This window comes from Mixophyes fleayi, chromosome 6 (assembly GCF_038048845.1).
Source record: "Mixophyes fleayi isolate aMixFle1 chromosome 6, aMixFle1.hap1, whole genome shotgun sequence".
Lineage (NCBI taxonomy): Eukaryota > Metazoa > Chordata > Amphibia > Anura > Limnodynastidae > Mixophyes > Mixophyes fleayi.
The window spans coordinates 140362369-140382691 of NC_134407.1; the positions used below are offsets into that span (position 1 = coordinate 140362369).

The 20323-nt window shown below is 41.2% G+C and overlaps 1 protein-coding gene across 3 annotated transcripts; it reads left to right on the forward strand.

Moving 5' to 3' along the window:
• The first annotated feature begins 1463 nt into the window (after positions 1–1463).
• On the forward strand, positions 1464–19474 carry TPX2 (TPX2 microtubule nucleation factor). 3 transcript variants are annotated; one of them, XM_075176556.1, is made up of 17 exons: positions 1464–1572; positions 2924–3081; positions 4939–5028; positions 5107–5179; positions 7450–7563; positions 7687–7809; positions 8393–8526; positions 8966–9120; positions 15707–15887; positions 15979–16117; positions 16295–16511; positions 16595–16693; positions 16925–17098; positions 17210–17356; positions 17443–17554; positions 17915–18102; positions 19104–19474. In XM_075176556.1, the coding sequence occupies exons 2-17, from the start codon at positions 2985–2987 to the stop codon at positions 19212–19214; spliced, it is 2154 nt and encodes a 717-aa protein (XP_075032657.1). In that variant the 5' UTR covers positions 1464–1572; positions 2924–2984; the 3' UTR covers positions 19215–19474. The 3 variants fall into 3 exon arrangements, with proteins under 3 accessions (XP_075032657.1, XP_075032659.1, XP_075032658.1); XM_075176558.1 differs by having other exon boundaries at positions 17936–18102; XM_075176557.1 differs by having other exon boundaries at positions 1469–1572; positions 2919–3081.
• Positions 19475–20323: the final 849 nt, after the last annotated feature.

Sequence of the window (20323 nt, forward strand, 5' to 3'; positions counted from 1 at the left end):
CATTTTGTCGCGGGGTTGGGGCCAAAATGACGCGATTTGCCACGCCCCACCCCTCCCACCAGCCATGCCCCCCTGCTTGGGATCTCCCGGAATTAACTTTGCAAAGGTTGGTAATACCCCATTCATACTGCACCAAAAACCCGGGTTTTTGCAGAGGCACGCTGAAAAACCCGGGTCTTGGTGCAGTATGAATAGTCCAACCACAAAATCCCGGGTCTAAAATCCCGGGACTTAGACCCGGGATTTTGCGAGGGGTAATTCCCGGGTTGGACCCCGCTCGCCTGCAGTATGAATGGTGCAACCCATGTAATTCCCGGGTCTCACCATTTATACTGTAAAAAAAATAAATGGGGAAGTAAAAAAAAAAAAGATTTTAATTAATAAAAAATACATAAATGTTTACTTAACTTATTTTCAGTCAGCGATGTCTCCGGTGCGTTGCCGGCTGTCAGGGGTACCTCTGGGTACTAAAATGACGTCATTTCTAATGGACTAGAAATGACGTCATTTTAGTACCCAGAGGTCCCCCTGACAGCCGGCAACGCACCGGAGACACCGCTGGCTGCAAATAAGTAAACATTTGTTATGTATTTTTTTTTAATTAAAACATTTTTTTACACTTTTTTTTTTCTAAAACCCGGGTCGGGCAGGTGCAGTATGAACCCGCCCGACCCGGGAATCTTCTTATCTATACTGCCCTGTGCCCCGGCAATATCCCGGGTTAACAACCCGGGATATTGCCGGGGCAGCAGTATGAAAGTGGTATAAGTATGAAATAGAAGAAAGAAGCCGATAGAAAAGGTAAGTGAAGGAACGGCGCAAGGAGCAACAAAGGAAGGCAGCATGGCAGAGTGTTTTGAGGGGCAAAGGAAGCTGCATCGCAGTGTTTTGAGGGGCAATGGAAGGCTACATGGCAGAGTGTGATGAAGAGAGCTATTACTATGGCATAATATGAACTGGGGGCATTACTGTGCCACAATAAGAATATAATATTAAATAACAGATTTTTTGTCAGGTAAGGTATTCTTTAATATTTTTTCTTTAAGTTTTAATTTTGTAAGACCTAAAATTCGTTTGTCTGACATAGTTGGGATTCCCCACACTAGAAAGATGTTTTCATGCCGTGATATACTATGAAGGTAACTCTTGCAGCCTACCTTTCTGTATTTAATAAATTTCGTGGATAATAATTTACTTTCTGTCCTCGATGTAGAGCGCCACATACATAATAGTGGCCCTTTATGCAGCACAAAAAAACAGGATTAAAGTTTGACCAAAACAAGAGTGGGCGGTAAACTCATCACAGGGCAACCGCAAGGACTTTAGGGAGTTGTATTTCTTTTCTAGGTCATAGACAGCACTAAAGACACATAGAGACTACATTTCCCAGACGTCGCATGAGTGACGCCACTTTAATGGCTGCCAATAGGAAAAGGCGTTGACGTTTACCACTCTGATTGGATAGTTTGGAATGTGCGTCTAGTTTGAAATTAACGTGTAGGAACGGTAGAGGGTGAGCTGCTTGGAGCGGCGAGGAGTCCTAGAGATCCGGAATACATGCTGAACGCTCGGGTACGGCGGTCTGTGTTGTGTATGTGAGTGGGGGTAGGGTGGCTGAGAGCAACGGGCAACGGGCCTCGAGAGAACGGAGCGCGCTGTTTTATCATCGGGTAGGAGTTTCAGCCTCTCGGATTAATAGAGTGTAGCGCTGGTTTAGGGAGGTAACCTCGATGTTGAGGGATACAGGTCTCCATGGAGGGGCACACTAGATTTCAATAGGGTAGGTGGTTGGCTGTTGATAAGTGTAAGGTTGCAAAGAGGGAAACACTTGGTGGTATTGAGGTTAACAAATATGTTAATGGGTGAGGCACACTGGATGTTTATGGGATGCTGAACTACAAAATTGAAGGGTAAACTGGGTGTTGATGGAACTCCAGTGAGGGGCACACTTGCTGATTAGGGTGCAGGAGCACTAGTATATAGTTGATGGGTGGGGGAGGTGAAGTGAACAGGCTGAAATTACAGTTCCAAGGTTTAACAAATAACATAATTTGGGGGGGGGGAGATAAAGCCTAATCATAACTGCAGTGTAAATAATATTTATATCAAATGAATCTATTGATAATTTGATCTTCTCTGAGAGCTAAAGTGTAAAATGTGAAGTCAGGTTCTGGTTCTGCCCACCTCTGTGTGAAAAGATAAGTGTCACCTTTAGGAAAATCTGAACACCTGGGGTGAGCTTATGGCCTTGTATGGGATGGAGTTGTGACACCTGAATAGACTTTTAGGAACTGATCAGCATGTTGTCTAAATCCATAAATTTGGAATTATCAATAATAAAATTGTGTCTGTGACACTCCACAGGAAAGTTAGGTCACATTTGGAGTGCAGAGCTACAAAGGTTAGACATACTAGATGGTGGGGAGCAAAAAATGGGACTGGATGTTTATATGAAGTGTGGAGGGCATGTGCGCACACTGGATGTTACTATGATGCTAGGTTGTAGAGGTGAGGTGGGTAAGTTGGTGTAATGAACTGAAGGGGTGACTATTACATAGGTGGCACTCTACACTTTACTCATATATCCATAGTGGGTTTTTTTCTTGTTTCATATTGAGCAGACACTATTATATCTGTTGTGTTCTGGTTGAGTGGGGGACACTCATCCAGAACTGCCACACGCATGGAAATTTATTTCAGGAATTTCCAGTAGTTAATTTGTACAAATCTAACATATTACTTTTTTACATTGTTTCTTTGTCTGTAAAATGAAGTAGTAATAATTGGATATGACTGTAGCAACAATGCCTGTTTCAATACAAAATTCATCCATCTAATCCTATGAGGACTGTAAGACTATCATGTGACCTCTGTAATGGCCTTTTCACAACTGTGGCCTGAAACATCCTTCCTTTCAGTGCAGATATACTAGGTGAGCCCAGCAGTATTTATTCAAAGAAGTCTTGTTCCTATGAAAGGCAGTTATGTCTGGCCTACAGGAAAGCTACACTTATGATGTTCCTTCTACGTTTATTGGCTTTGGTTCTTTCCATGAAGATGATCGGGTAGACTCCTGGTTTGGTGAGTTTCAGTTAAAATTTGTAATTTAAGTATATGGATTATTTTGTTTTGTCCCCCAAGAAGTCCTACATTTGGGTTTTTGTCATAAACCTATTACTGCCACGTTGTTGCTGAGATGGATGATATTCTGATCTCTCAATAAGAGGGATGTTATTATTCTGTTGCCTGATTGTTAGAGGTGTCTTTCTACAGTAATACACAGAATGGTACGTACACTGGCACTTCCGTCTTTGACTCACAGAGAACCTCTAAACAGAGGAATGTATCTCCTCAATCCTCTCGTCATACGAGGTACATAATAAAGAAAGAAACAAAGAAAAAACATGGCATAGTAACACAAAACACCAAATAAAGTCCACCACCACTTATGGGGTATATGTTGATCCTCAAAGGTAGGTGATGTCAAAAAACTTCCAATAAGCACCCGTGATTCTTTCTTCAATTCTCTCCCCATTAGGGTATATGCTTACATTTAAGGAGATCAATATGCGCCTGTAGGGTTATTCTCTGTTCCCTTAACAGTGTTGCAGTATGTATTCTCTCTCACTCCACTTCAACATGTGGACATAAAAAGAAAAAGAAGCAAAGCAACCGCAATGGTGCATTATCTCAAAACACATTTATTATCCATAAAAACAATCTGAATAGTTAGAGTCAATGGTGTAGCCCCGTACCAAGTGTAAAAAATGAAAGCGCGTGTATGCAAATAACCACTGCTGCATGTTTTTTGGCAGAATGTTTACACTTTTTATTTTAATTCTATTTTTATTCATGTGTAACATCGTTAATCTTATATGCCGCGATGTCCGCTGCTGATAAAGGTATCGTCCATCAGACCTCAGTTTGAACAGAGGGTGGACAGACTATGTGAACTACACTGTACCATCGTTATGTCCCGATGTCTGTTATTTATAAAGTTATTTTTAACCAGACCTCGGTCTGGAGGAGGGCGTGTCTGTTTAGTGAGGCACGCTGTGAACGTTCCGTCAGCGCCTCAGCGTGATTAGCGGGGAAATGATTATTTAAACTTGGACTTGTATTGTAAGAGTCATGCCTTGAGAAAGACCCGGGACTGTGGGTTGAAACGCGTCGGCCGGTGACCCGATCGAGTGTACAGGTGACAGTGCTGTTTACATTGGAACTGAGCTGCAGCAGTGGTTATTTGCATACACGCGCTTTCATTTTTTACACTTGGTACGGGGCTACACCATTGACTCTAACTATTCAGATTGTTTTTATGGATAATGTGTTTTGAGATAATGCACCATTGCGGTTGCTTTGCTTCTTTTTCTTTTTATGTCCACATGTTGAAGTGGAGTGAGAGAGAATACATACTGCAACACTGTTAAGGGAACAGAGAATAACCCTACAGGCGCATATTGATCTCCTTAAATGTAAGCATATACCCTAAGGGGGGAGAGAATTGAAGAAAGAATCACGGGTGCTTATTGGAAGTTTTTTGACATCACCTACCTTTGAGGATCAACATATACCCCATAAGTGGTGGTGGACTTTATTTGGTGTTTTGTGTTACTATGCCATGTTTTTTCTTTGTTTCTTTCTTTATTATGTACCTCGTATGACGAGAGGATTGAGGAGATACATTCCTCTGTTTAGAGGTTCTCTGTGAGTCAAAGACGGAAGCGCCAGTGTACGTACCATTCTGTGTATTGATTGTGGAGTTTTTGGTGGAAACTCTGGGGTGTTTACACGGCTGCATACTTGAGTGAAGCGCCCTACAAGATCTGTTTTAATTATATCTATTGTTCTGTCTTTCTAGCTGAGTTTGATCTGTTATACATTTAGCACTGCACAAATGTCTTCTGCAATAAATTGTTGACTATCTGCTAACTGTAGATCAAGTAACGGATGTGGAAAATGTCCCTCCTGCCCCAGATCAACACACAGAGACCCAAGGACTTGGTAACATGTCGCAGATACAAGCAGGTAATACTGTACATCTTCACTTGGTTTCCATTTTTACTGTATAGCTTGCTCTACTTACATCATGGGTTCTTATTACAGATGAAAATTTGGTGCATCTCAGTGTTGGAACTTCTGAGAAACGGCAGAAGACACCCAAAACACAGAGCAGAAGGTGAGACCTATAATGGGATGTATTTTGGGAACATGGGGATAAGAGAGAACTGAAAATTCACTTATGGGTTATCAAAGTTAAACCCTCTTTCACAAGGTGAGCTGGCTGCATATGGCTATCCATTGTGAGTATTGCTGCTTTCCTTGATCCATCAAGGTGCATGATGATGATGAGTCAAGGAAAAGACTGGGTGTGCAGGAGTCCCCAGATTTCTGCCATTCTCTGTCTGTTACCAACATCCTCAAAACCCTTTTCAGAAATTCAGTCAAATTACCCCTCCCCCTTAAAACCAAAGCAAAGAAACTTGTTGGTAACCTTCACCTGCAATGTGAGAGGTCCCATGGTGGAACAATTTAATTTACCACGTATCAAGCATCAATTACCCTCTTAGAATGTGTGTGGATTTTTTTTTTTTCCCCATTGTTTATAGTGAGCACCTCTGTAGTTCAAATAGTTGTTTATATCTGACTATTGCCGCTTTGGATGCACTTGTTGGCATCCAAAGTGGTAATAGTTGAATCTTGTACTGACGGGGTCACGGCCAGGAAAGCCATGGCTATTTTACTATAGCTGTGCGTGAATTGTAAATTATATTGATTGGTGTTAAGAAAAGAAACAAAACTACATGTCAAATCTTCAGCCCCATCCAAAACTATAAGAGTATCCAGTTGCCCTTGTCAGATCATTTTATCTCTATTTTTGTGGGAAGAACCCTTATTATTTTAGGAAGTGATAGTGATATTTCTTGAGTGGTCAGTGATCAGATAAAGTGTCTGATTAATACGGCCAGCTGGAGGTTTAAGAAACACACAGGTCTGTTTGCAAGAACTCTGATTTACTCAGTCAAAACACATCAGTTTTAAAGTTCATTGTTTAGATATTTCACAATCACACAGGCGTATAATATATGGCGTTATGCCAACGAATAGAAAAGTACATATCAAGGCTAAGCAGACTAAAGAAAATACATTAGCTGTGGGTATAATGATATAATGTATTTCTAGAAACTTTTCTAACAAGCAGTTGCCTTATCAATAGAAGTCATATGACCTTGGTTCCACAAGTAAGAGCTGTGTAGCTTGCATGGCACTGAGCCAGTGTGTAGCGCAGTATAAAGCTTCAAAACTGAATAAGCATTTTCTAAACAGAACCTGCTTCGTTTTGGCTGACATTCTTCTTCAACAGACTATCTAACCATTAACTAACTCAGGAAGCGCCAATATTTTACACAGTGCTATACGTGTATGTTATCGTTGTACAAATAAATTATGTAGAATGACATGAAACAAGGCACCATATATATTTGTTGTGAAACTGGTTCATAGAACTGTGTTTCTTCTTTCCAGAAGAATGTCCTCTTCTTAACCACTCCCTGTCTTTGAGAAATTATAATGAGGTGTTGAGGATTTTTTTTTTACTATGGCAATCAGTTGCCTTTCATATACTGGTATTGATATGCTTATCTTTCTCCTAACATTTGAATCTTAAAGATTCTAGGTCTAATCTATTTTTATAGCTTTCAATTTAGTTTCTTTATACTTTATGAGCGAAAGAACAGACATCAAAAACCTGATTCCACTCCTTTAGTAACTGAGGATAGTCATTAAAAGACAGGGCTTTGAACATCCTAAAAACTCTGGAACCATATTTATATAATTTTATACGGTATCGCCATCCCAGCAGTAATGTCTAATTTCAGAAATTACAGCTGCTGTGTTCTAGGTGTCATATCAAGCGCCTTATGCAATTTTGTTATTGTAGTTCTGCAAAATTCCACTTGTTGGATTTATAATAACTACAGTATAATCCTACATGTGAAATGTTTAAACATTTCTAATCTACCTAACAAAACCCAGACCTGAGCCCTGCAGACATCAGCAACACAGACAACTTCTTGTTATAAATAAAACGGACATGTCAGGGTGACACCAGTAAGCAAATACCCTTTGCTTACACCTCCTGGTGACCCTAATGCTTTCTAAACATAGTTCAGCGCCTTTATAACTGGCCAACTAGTTCAATATCGGCCACTCCTAACAAGTGCACAATTCAGGATTAAATACACAAGTCTCCTCCCTTTGGTCTGATTACTTCATATACCAGCTGTGTATATGTGCAGTCTGACTTTGCAAGGATGCAACCCTGTATGCAGCCTTCGCTGAAGAATCCGCGAGACCTCACCTGTCCCTATGCAAGAAAGGTGTGGCAAATAGGCCTCTTTGCCAGACAATGTATTTCTGTCCTAATTCCTATTCCATTCTTCTCCCAAGGTCTTCCAAACGCCTATCTGCACAGCAGAGGAACAAACAAATGGCAAAAATCAGAGCTGAGAGAAAGGTGACTTCCAAACAAGAGGAACACCCTCCCTTCAAACGGCAGAAGCTGTAAGTGTCTGTGTGTTTATGTGCTTGCTGGGTTTTTTGGGGGGAAATTTTCAGGGAGAAAACTGAAGATTGTTTTATCAGAAAACTACTCATTGAACCTCTAACATGCTGTTTCTGTTTCAGGTCCACAGCCAAATGCAAATCTACAGACACCACCATCAATAAAGGGCTATCATCCAGCGTTACCGAAGGTCCCCCAAAACTCAAGTCTAAGTTGACACTGCCCTCCACTCCTACAGTTCTGAAGTATGTTCTTTGAAGTCACTTACTGTCTTTTACTTCTAAAAGGTGTTACAAATACTCTTTAAATTTGATGTTTCAAATAGGATGTTCACATGTGGTGACCACCAGAGGGAGGGTTACACTAGCCAGGGGTGAAGTCGGAGTTCCAAGATGGGCATACCCTTCTTAAGCTGCTTGTAACTTGCATGTCTAATCTGTTTAAGGAGAAAGCTAGTCTTGTTTTGGGGCTTGTTCATTATCATGTGTATCTGAGATGGAACAGTAATGTGAAAATATGTACAGACTTAAATCCCCCCAAAAAAATGAAGTCATCATTTATATAGCGCCAACATATTCCCTAGCGCTTTACAATTGAGGACATAGTATAGTAATAAACAAACTGTGTAAAACAGACAGGTGAGAAGGCCCTGCTCGCAAGCTTACAATCTATGGGATGAGATCTGGTGTTCAGCAGCCCATAAATAGGGCTCTCATGTGACCTTAAACATAAGCTACATAGCCGTTATCTGGTGGATGAGAGAGCAAGGGGTTAATCAGGTTTGCTAAAGAACAACCATGAAACATTATGTATGTAATGGCTTAATAGGAGGAAGAATCTGACTCAAAAGGTTAAGAATTCAGAGGAACAAGAACTTGAGAAGATGCAGCAGCTTCAGCAGGAACTGGCTGAGAGACTAAAAAAGAACGAAGGGTCTCTGAAATCTGCCTTAGCTGGAACAGGTTTGAATTGGCTTTTAAAACAAAAAACATATAATATAGCTTTGGTGATTCTGAATGCTTAGACTCCCACAGTATACAAAGCTTATAGCTCCTTTTAGGAGTATTCACTTGATTGCTGACTTATCTTAATCCAGAACAAAGTATTTATTGGCCACCATTCTCTTCTCCCTTCCTTATTGTGTTGCAGTTGTCTGTCCCTACTGCCAGCCACCCAAAATGGCACATCTATGACTTGTTAGAGATGTCTTGGCTAGAACTAAGAAATATACAGCAAGGTGGACTTGCCTTTATAATGTGCTGTACCTTCTGTATTGCACCTGCAGCTTTCGGTTTATTATTAAAGTGTCACCATTGCCTACACACAACGGGGGCTGCCATTTGGTGGTCTGAAACAATATTGGGTACATTTGAGTCACTGTTTACCTTTTTCTATGTATAGTTCAACCCTTGAAGACATCAGTTCAGGCCACAAAGCCTGTAGACTTCCACTTCTGCACCGATGACCGTGTCAAACGACATCAAGAGGAGTCTGCTGGAGAGCAGTATAAGCAGCTAGATTTCACTGCTGAACTCCGCAAACACCCGCCCTCTCCGGTAAGTTTTTGCAGAAAAGTTAAACAAAATCTTCTTATTTTTTTTTTTTTTTTTATTTCCATTGAAATAATTGACCGTTGAGACATATGGTATAGTCTGTCACTAGTCTCGATTTGGTACTACCACAAAGTAATGCTTTATTTTTGAGCTAAAAGAATTCCTCAGGCAAAAAATGTCTTCAGCAAGACCTATATAAAGGCAAATCCTATATCTTTTATCCAAATTGGTGACACTGCTACCATGGGTTGTGTGAGGGGACCAGGAGTTGGTGCTCGTTTCCTGGGGTCCGCCTTGGATGCCCTCTTGCTCCATTTCTTTGGTCAGGGGCCTGGATAGGTTAAATAGATTCCTGGGCTCTCCCAGACCTCTGGCGACATGCAAGTACAGTAGGTCTACTCATCCTCTCCTTACAGTTCCTGACTCAGAGGAATCCTCTGAGAAGAGGGTGAACAGCTTGAGGACTCTGACTCCCCTCAGGTTGGGGACTTTGAGGAACCTTCCAGGAGTTGGTGCGTTGAGGATTTGGTCCTGGCGCTGTGTCACTCCTTAAACCTTTAGGATTTAGACAAACCTAGGTCGGCTGGGTCTCCAAGTGACAAAAACCAGAGGATTGTCTGTTTCCCACAGTCTGCTGAACCTACTGATTTAGTAGAGTCGACCAGGAAACAGCCAGATCGAAAGTTGGTCAACCCTTGCAGGTTCCCTGACCTTTATCCTTTGCAAGTTGATGAAATGACAATGGGAATAGGTGCCTAAGGTGGATAGACCTGTGGCTAGATTGGGCCTCCATACATGCCTTTCAGTATCTGGTTCAGTGGCCCTTAAAGATGGCACAGACTGCAAGGTAGAGGGCTTCCTCAAGTCCATTTATGTAGTGATGGGTTCTTCCCTCCAACCCATGTCCTGTGTTTCTCAGTTTAGTTCCTTTTGCAGTGGTTCTTCTGGCAGGGGTTATTCTCACCTGGGGAAGCTCTGTACAGCCAAGGGACACTGCCAGATGGGCAGATGTTCTTTTTCCCAAAGTTCCAGAGACCTAGCTCGCTGATAAGCCTGCGGCCTGACGGAATTGCTCCCTTCCTCGTGGTTGGGGGTGGTTTCCTCCCAGGATCGGTGAATCTTATGGATCATGCTAAGAGTTTACATGACTCTCAGTCAGTTCCTACACCACTTCTTTGCCACCACTCCTCCAAGCAACACAGTGAACAATGCTCTAGTGGGTCACTTCACTTTCATCGGGTGTCATATGCCCGGTTTCGAAGGGGCCAGGGGTTCTACTGCAACCTCTTTCTGGTCCCGAAAACAGATGGGTCCTTTCATCATATCTTCAGTCTCAAGGCCCTCAACGTGCAGCTTTGGGTGAACAAGTTCACATGGAGTCGCTGAGATCGCTGATGAACAGTTTGGAGCCAGGCAAGTTCCTGGCCTCCATAGACATCCGTGATGAGTACCTCCACGTGCCTACTTGGGAGGGTTATCAGCCTTTCTCAGGTTTGCTGGGGTGACTCTCCGCAGCGGCACAGTTGCTCACAAAGACAATCGCGTTTATGGCTGCTCTGTTGCTTTCCTTGGTGATAAGCATCGTCCCTTACCTGCACAGTTTACTGATCAAGATAGAGCTGATCTGAGTCTGGAAATGCCATATTTACCTCACAATCACGGTGCTGGAACAGGTTGGATTATTAATTTTCCATACTGAAACTCATAGCCATTGTGATGAAACTGAGTCCCACTGGACTGAGGACTCTTTATTCATCAGCCATTTCTTCCTGTTTAATGAGTTTATTTTATTTTTATTCTTAGCCTAGTCTAACTACACCAGAGTATTGGTGTCTTGTATATTGTTTCATGTTATTGGGCACATTTTGCCCTTGCTATTACCTGCAGTATTTTATGTATTGAAAATTATATAAAGGCTATTGCTATATTGTGTCAAAATAGCAGGACAGCAGAAGTCATATTGCATGTCAGGATGGAGAGCTAGGCAGTTGTTGGCTAAAGTAATTACAATTTGTCTTAAATGTACATTATTATGAGATGTTTCTTAAATCTGGCTAGTTAGTACAATGTCTGAGTGACTGCTAAGACAGCTAGTTGGTAGCCCAAGTTAATTATCTAGGTCAACAGGTAATCTGGGAGGTAATTAGATTAGAAATTCTTGAAGATATGCAATGTGCCCCCACTGTACTATACTGGTTGAAATAGCATTGGAAAATGTATCCGTATAAATGTTGTATCAGAATGCTTCTCTGTATCCAGTGTCTCGCAATCTAAGTCAATGTGTCAAATGTCTTAATATTTCACAGCATGAAGTGTCCTGTTACTCCCTGAGATCCTTTAAGTGTATCCAGCCAAATGGCTAATTCAGTCAAGCCATTCCATTGTATCAAGATAACAGACTGTATGTCTAACAGTTAAATAAATTAAGTTTCCACTGAAAGGGGGGAGATCGAGACATCTTGACCCTACTTCCTGAGTAGAGTCAGGAATGTAAGAATAATATGTCAATGGAGTCTTTCTAATGTGAAGGCCCTTGGGGTCAGGCATCACAGCCAGAGGAAACCCTACCAGGACAGGGGGCTTCTTTAGAAAGTTCTCATGGTGCCAGTGTCCCACAGATTGGATGAAAGCGAAGAAGATTTTTTTATTTATTTATTTTTTTAACTTTTTTTATTAGAAACATCTTTTCCCATAGAAAATGCATTACAGAATCTCGAGAGGTTAAACAGAAATAAATAACACATGTTTACATACAACAGGTTCTCTCGCACTTGGGAGATAAATGTATATTTATCTATCTAATATTGCAAAGATGTTATTTTAACTTTTCAAGTTTGAAGGGTATAAAAAGGGGGGGGGGGGTATGCGAAGAAGATTTTTATACTTGTGCTAAATCCGTTTCTCTGATTCAATCTGGGGGACGCTGCGTTCCCTCCCTTCCTCGCTTCTCCTTTTTTCTTGTTTCTGTTCAGACCTGTTAAGATGCCCTTATCAAGTCTATCCATAAGGCAACGGCGATTGAGGAAGAAGCTGAAAATCGGACTCTGCAATATATGCTACTCTTTACTTGTTTTTGCCTTGATAGACTGAGATATCATTTATTTATATAGCGCCAACATATTCCGTAGCACTTTACAATTGGGGACAAACATAGTAAACTAATAAACAAACTGGGTAAAACAGACAAAGAGGTGAGAAGCCCCTGCTCGCAAGCTTACAATCTATGGGACAATGGGAGTTTGACACATGAGGTTAAGGCTTAGTCTACATAATGCTTTTCGGCCCAGCCAGGCTGCAAAGGTAAAAGTGACTCATACACCAGAGCCATGGCATCTACAGTAGCAACTAGATAAGCTTTGTGGCTGTGCTCATGAGTGATAGATGCTCTTAAATAGATTGGTGTTGCTACCCTTTAAGTGGAATACCTCTGATGAAAAGCTATTCTGGAGGTAATTCTGTGTCTGCCACAGTACATGCCCAATAGGAAAACATTCAGGATGCCTTTTTTTTCTGGATAAAAACAGATATAGAGCCCAATAGTAGTTTAGTGAGGCCAGACTATTCCATGCAGGGACCTCAAGGTAGTGATGTCGGCTTCAGAGAGGTAAGCAATATGGGCGTTACATATTCTATACCCAATGATGCCCAAGAGGTTTCTTTTCATGTGAAAGATCTGCCATGTGTGAGTCTGTTGCTGAATCGGGAATTGTCAGGGTTTCTGTTCATCAAAGAAACATGGGTTCATTGCGCCAATGTTTTCTTAATGGGAAAACACAGTGGGGATAGTGTGCAATTCAGGACTTTAACAAATATCGAAGAACCATGGAATTTAATCTGGAATCTTTGGTCTATCCTGAATGCAGTGGGGGTGGTGATTTTCTTAAAGCAGTTTACCTTAAGGATGTATACCTTGCCTATCCAACAGCCCAACATATTTCTGGTTCCTGATCTTCAACATTTCCAATTCAAGAACCTTTATTGGATTGCTAACTGCACCAAGAACATTCACAAGTCCTGGTTGTAGTAATTGCAAAATTAAAGCTAGATGTCTGTCTACTATGGCCCTAGCTTGACTATCTTTTAATATAGGTGAGATCTAGAGAGGCAATATCCCAGTCACAGCAATGGTTCTACACCTTCTGGAACAGCACTGTTGGATTATCAGCAAGGAAAATCACATCTCAGACTGAAATGTCTACACAAACCCCTAGATATTTCATTATTGTTCCTGGAAAGAAAGTGGAAACTAATTCAAGAAATGCGAAGTCTGCAAACAAGACCCTAAGCTCTAGCGGAGTTATGCCTAAGAGTACTTAATGATCTCCATGGCTGTTGCCATGACCTTTCTTGCCAATATTTTCAGGAGGCACCTGTAAACTGTTTGACATTTGTTCCAATATGTGAGAAAAGGCCCTCAAGTTATTCGATTATCAAAAAACATAAGGCAACATCTGCAATGGGTGATAATCAAGGTGGTGTCACTTCTATATACTCTGGGAAACTTCCCCTCCCTATGCCCAAAGCCAAAAGGTCAGAACGAAGGAAATATTCACTGTCTAGACTTGGTTAAGACAAATACACACTCGGACTGAATGGCATAGGAAGACACGGCAACAGTTTATTTTAACTCGTCTCAAAAAGGAAGGGCAGGCTGCCACTATTGCCAAATGGGTTCAGTCTTCTGTCGAAGAGGCCTTGTACGATCCGGAAGAGGGAAAATTCCCAATTCTATCAAGGCACATTCAACTAGAAGCTTCATCGTAGGTGGAGAAAGTATCCATCTCCAACTGAAGGATTGTTGAAGGATGCCGTATGGTCAACTGTAAATTATTGTAAATGCAATTGTATTGGTGCCCACACCTCAACAGATGTAAATGCATAAAATTACAACGTGGAGCACTTAACTAATCTCCGTCCAGCTCTTCACATTTGCTTTTAAAACTGGAAGCACAGCGTTAAATTAACCTGATGAACAGAACAGCATCAGTGTGCACATAAGGAAGTCCTACACGGATATCTTCTCCACTACTACCAGACATTGCACTGTAACTGCATTACAGGAAAAAATGTTTGCTTATGTCAAAAGTTCTAGTGCGCCGACTCCCAAGTTCACACTATCTAGGTTACTCAGACAGGCTAATAGCTATGTCATATGAGAGTTCTTCCTGCTGTGTATAAACTGGTGGATTGACTACCTGTAAATAGCTGCTATGTTCTCTAAATATGTAGTCGGTGGATATCAGTCAGTTGTAACAGTCAATATGGATTATATCCATTGAATGAGACTTTCAATGAACCAGACTCACTAACTCTGATTGATACTTTACCTTTGGGGGAACCCTCGACAAATAGTCTTTCACGTTCTGTTTCATTGTACCTCTCTGTTAGATACAATTGTTTCACTGATTCAGCGCCTAGAAGGGCAATAATATTTACACAACTGTTACTGCACCAGAAGAAAAAATGGAATTCTTTTCTAAACGACTGAAGTGAATTTCTTATATTTCTATGTTTTAAACACTTTAATAAAAGTTATTTATTTAATTAGTCTGTATTTTACTACAGTGTTAAACATCAAACTTCAAAATCCTTAGAGCTTCTGGGGGACTCTGCAGCTCCCTGCTATTTGTCTAGGGACTTCACTCTGTGGAGTAACTACTTGGGTGTCACCCCTTCATATCTGCTGTCATGGAGTGTCACCGGTTTTTCCTTGATGTGATGGCAGCCTACTTCCCGTCCCTGTTGTATTACTTGTATATGTGATTTTTTTCACTGTTGGGTAAATCCCGAAGATACCTGGGGTAAGAGGAGGTGATCTACATACCTTCCAGAGGAGTTTTCTTTTCTGTCCTATCTCAACTAGTAGTGAGGGTTAACTCTTAGTATCTGCTGCAATAGAGATCAAGGAATCTCAATGAACAGTAATACGATTTTCATTGTATGAAGCAGTGGTATTTCATACACTGCCAACGTTATTCTCTCCTGATTTTTGTGCAATTTTTTTTTTTTTTTTTTTAAACATTTTTAGGGGAGCACAAACATAGGGTGGTATTCAATTGACGGTGGGATCGCCGAAAATCCCGCGCTCAAAGAATATTACCGTTAATACGGTAATCCTGTGCGTTAATACGGTAATTTACTCGCTGGATTTCAGCTGAAATCCAGTGAGTAATTACCGTATTAACGGTAATATTCTTTGAGCGCGGGATTTTCGGCGATCCCGCCGTCAATTGAATACCCCCCATAGAATACAAACAGCAAATGATGCCTATCATTTAAAAAGTCACGTGAAGACTTCACAGTCCAATGACCAATAAAGTAGTGCATACATTACACAGCAGACAGGGTAACGTGGAAACATAGAGGTAGAAGGTGAGCCATAGTGAAAAGGGGGGTGGTTAAGGAGGGGAAGGTGGAGGAAGGCATTTCCTCTCAGTGCATAAATCACGTTACAAGGGGAAGAAGTCCACCTTAAACTCCACCAAAGAATAGCTAGCCCGAATCCACTAGGGAGTGATAAGACCGGAGATTCCTTAAATTAAAGTCAGCGAAGCAACATTGCCCCTCATGATTATATATCCATCTACAGGCCCGTATTCCAAAAGGAGGACGCACTGTGCCCAAACCTTTCAACCTCTCCCAAGGTAACAAGCGGAAACTTGAAGAAACCGTTACTGGGGACTATCATTCTACAGCTGAACAAGTTTTAGCCTTCTGTAAAAGGACACCCCAACGCTTCCATCTGCGCAGCCGAAAGAGGGAGATGGAAGGTGAGCATGTGGTGAAAGTTGAGTTTCATGCTGCATGTGTAGAGGTCTATAATTTTATGTTGTGTATTTAATATGCTATGCTTGGTTGTAGGTCCCTCACCGGCAAAATCTGTAATGTTAAAGCTGACACACCCAAAGACACCTCAGCTTCAGACTAAAGAGCGACACCGTCCAGTTACCTGCAAGAGTGCTGTGGAATTGGAAGCAGAAGAGCTACAAAAGCAACAGCAGTGAGTAGTTTTGCGTCAAGATGAACCCCATCCTTCAGTCTAGGACACTATACCCCATGAAATAATTTTCTGGATTAATGTATAATTTGTGAAGGACAACCCATCCTTTAAAGTTTTTGTTTTGTTTAAGGCCATCAGATGCCCTGTCTTGTCCATAATAGACTTTTTTTTCGCTAGATATAAATTCAAAGCTCAAGAGCTCAACATGAAGATGCTGGAAGGAGCTGCTATCCCCCCAAAGAAGCCCCATGTTAAAGAGCCCACCAAACCCATAGGCTTTAATCTGGAAATAGAAAAGCGGATCCAGCAGCGTGAGAAAAAGGATGCAGAGGAAGAGGAGGCATTCATCTTCCATTCCAAGCCATGTCCTACCAAGATCCTAACCGATGTAGTGGTGAGTGCTTTTCAGGCACCAGGACTAAAATTTTCAAGCCAAAGGTTTACAAGATTCTCACCTTTTTCTCATTATCTTTACAGGGTGTGCCTGGAAAGAAATCACATCCCTTAACTGTGCCACAGTCTCCTGCTTTTGCACTTAAGAACAGAGTGCGTGTGCAGTCCTGGAATGAGATGAAGGTAAGTCCTAACAAAGACTTCTGCTCTGCATTTTATAGTCCATTGCTTCCATAAACTCTCTCTCTCTCTGACCTGGTTGCTGTAGTTACCAACGAGACTGGATGGCCTTATCAGTTTCTGAGAACAAGTGACCTATTTGGTATTTTCTACAACCTTTTCTGTACATGCTCAGACACCTACTCCCCCTTTTTTGTTTTCTACCCTAACCAATGTGGTGTATTTGCCTTTCAGGAAGAGCCAGCACCTATCATTAAAGCCAACCCTGTGCCTCATTTTGGGGTGCCTTTTAAGCCAAAATTGGAGGAACAGAGGCAGGTGGAAGTATGTCCCTTCTCTTTCACTGAACGGGACCAACAAAGGATGGAAAATAAGGAAAAGAAACTTGACCAGCTCAGACAGCCAGAAGTAAGTGTGAGGGTCAGGCTGGTGTGCCACTAATCTAGTTATCGGGAAGACACTAAAAGGTGGCTTTTTTTTTTTATTTCCCCCCCCCCCCCCCCCCCCCCCGTACTAAAGGTTCCCAAATTCAAGGCTCAGCCTCTACCTCAGTTTGACTATATCAGCCTTCCTGAGAAAAAGGTGAAGGAGAGAACACAACAAGAACCCTTTGATTTACAAATTGATAAACGTGGGGAGTCTAAGCTACAACGCTGGAAGCAACAGGTTAGAGCCAAAAAAATGCTTCCTGAAAGCTATAACTTGTGAACTTATCGAGTTTAATGCAAAGTTTTGATTTTGAACATTTCCAGATTAAAGAAGATCTAAAACAGCAGAAGGAAATGTCCACGTTCAAGGCACGTCCCAACACTGTGACCCACCAGGAGCCCTTTGTGCCAAAGAAAGATAGCCGGATACTGTCAGGTGAGGTCAGTCACGTGGTTTTGCATTGGAAATTGGTAAAATATTTGATGCCATATAGCACTCTTGGGTTTCACAAGTCTGATGTCATTAAGGGTATATCTGCACTGAAATCTTAAATGTTACAATTCAGCATTAAACCAAATTCATCACATACTTCTCATGTAGGGTGCTGGTGGGTAATTCTTTACACCAGGGTGTTAAGTTTCCCATACCTGGGTCCTGCTGACAGGCCATGCTTAAACTTCTAATGTGCTTGGTAGGCTAAAGATTAATTGGCGTATTTTGAAGCCTCTGTCCTGTCAGCAGCCTTTTTCCTTTCTCCTTGTTGCACCAATTTTATCCTTTTGTTTCTGAACTTAGAGAGCCTTTCTGGTTCCTTAGTTCAAGAAGGCTTTGAGTTGGCAACCGAGAAGCGTGCCAGAGAGCGCCAGGAATTTGAGAGGCGTTTAGCAGAGATGGAGGCTCAGAAATGTGTTCTGGAAGAGGAGGAACACAGGCAACAAGAGGAACAAGAGAGGGAAGATATCAACCGATTGAGACATGAACTGGTATGTGGCTCCACTTGGCTGCGGGAATAGCTTTGTCAGTTGATGGACAATTGGACGTCATAAGTTCCGCTTGATTCCATATGTGAAAGTAGCGTTTCCGTTCTCTGGTTGCTTCACAATTATGGGAGCTCTACTCAAAGTATGCTGTATGACATGTTGGCCCAGACTATAAAAGACCCCATTCTTCACCTGGGTACCAAGTAATGCAAGGGTTATAGTAACCTGTATCCACTTTTATATTCAGGTGCATCAGATGTCTGAAGCCTGTAGAATAAGCAATCCAACTAAGTGTCCCTGCCGCTACAGTTTGCTTGGGAGAGGTTTTTTTTTTATCTTTTTACTAAACATTTGGCAGCATTCAGCCTTTGCATCATAATGCTACTCTCGGCACTCCTCACTGGTGGAGTGGTTAATGTAGAGCAGGGGAAAAGCGGAAAAGGTTTTGTATGTTCTGCTGATGATGGCAGAAGTGGTAGCAGGCATGTGTTTGGAGCTCATACATCCGCTATTCTATAATTTTCTTACACTGGTCTAACTTGGCTAATCACACACTGTTATTCAAATTTAAATAAACTGAGATAAATAAATTTCCCCAACCTGTTATCAGATTTGATTCTGTGAGCCCCCACCCCTCAAAATAAAAATGTTTGGGTTCTGGCCGCATACATACCTATTTACTAAATACATTGCTTTTTCTTTCAGTCTTTCCTCTGTGTGTTTTTCTAAAAGCCCTCTAACATTATGGCAGGGTGTGCTTTTCATGACCTTGGATAAGATATGGCTTGGTTATGCATTCTACACAAGGTCTAGTTTTATCAAAAGTGCAGTTATGTGTTGTATTTCTTGCGCAATGAAAATAAGCATATCTTCCTGGGTATTTGTTTGAAAACGCAGAAGAAAGCAAAAATCTGTGTTGGGGCGGGGGGACATAAATTAAAATATATGGTGGGAAAAACATTTTCTTTTCTATATAATTTTTTTTTTTTTTTTTTTAAATTTAGGTACACAAGGCTCACCCGATCAGGAAATTCAAGCAAGTGGTAGTAAAATCAAGTGATGCTCCTCTAACAGTCCCCAAATCTCCCAAATTTTCAGACCGATTTAAGATTTAACAGCGGGTGTGACAACTGGATCTCTGACCTACAGGATTTTAAAGGATTATGGGTATAAATACAAGTGTATGTGGAGAAAAAAAAATGTTTTTTTGTTAAATAGTATTTTTGGGCGCATGTGCAAGTTTGCTGAAAAGGAGGTGATGTAAACAGTCTTTGTAAATACTAGTATTAACATATTTTCAGTTATGTTTTTGTTTTTAAACATTTTAATTAGAGTACAATGTAACTTTTATAATAAACATCATCCTATAACTACATTCATTTTGTTCCTTCCTCCCATCCACGCTCTTGAAAAATTGGGCAGTTGGCCTGATTCTCACTACCAGATAATTATGTTCTCTATCTTCTCAACGGGATTGAGGAACATATTGGTAAACTGTCGCAAGGTCACCTCTGTCCGTCTGTGTATCGTCTTCTTCCAACTGCACAGTCCCCAATACAAGTCTAAAAAGTATCCGGCCACTCGGGCAGCAGACTGTCTGATATGGGTGAATTGGACTGCAACATGCCGCTCAGGCCAGCTTAAGACTTAGAATTGAGATCACGTAATATATGGGCAGGGCTGAATCGGTGTTCTTTGACATGTATTCATCTAACTATATATTTTTATTTTACAGTTTCCAAAGTATTGCATTACAAAGCTGACCTCACAACTAGAATATCCAGTCACATTATCACTATACATAACACTAGACCATATATTCAGATCCATAGAGAATTTGCTAATGCAAGAATCAATTATCATAAGGACTATTAGGTGTGTTGTAAGCTATTAAAAAAACAAACCAAACTTACACTGAACACTTATAAGACACATTCACGTGAAATGGTGATTTATAACGTGAGGTTATTTGAAGACATTTGTGGATCTGGGCTCTAGTGTCTCCAGAGGTATTAGTGTAACTTTCCTACATCTTGGAAACATTTATGAACCAGACTCTCCTTGGCTAACAGGAAGTTCAAATAGCCACTATTCATTAATTTCTAGAGCTGACTGATCTTTCAGCTGCCCATTTCCATGCTTGTAACATTCTGGTATGTGACAGATCACATGCTCAGTCAGTTTCTGTGACTTCCTGCAACTGCTGCTTAATGCAGTTTGCAGC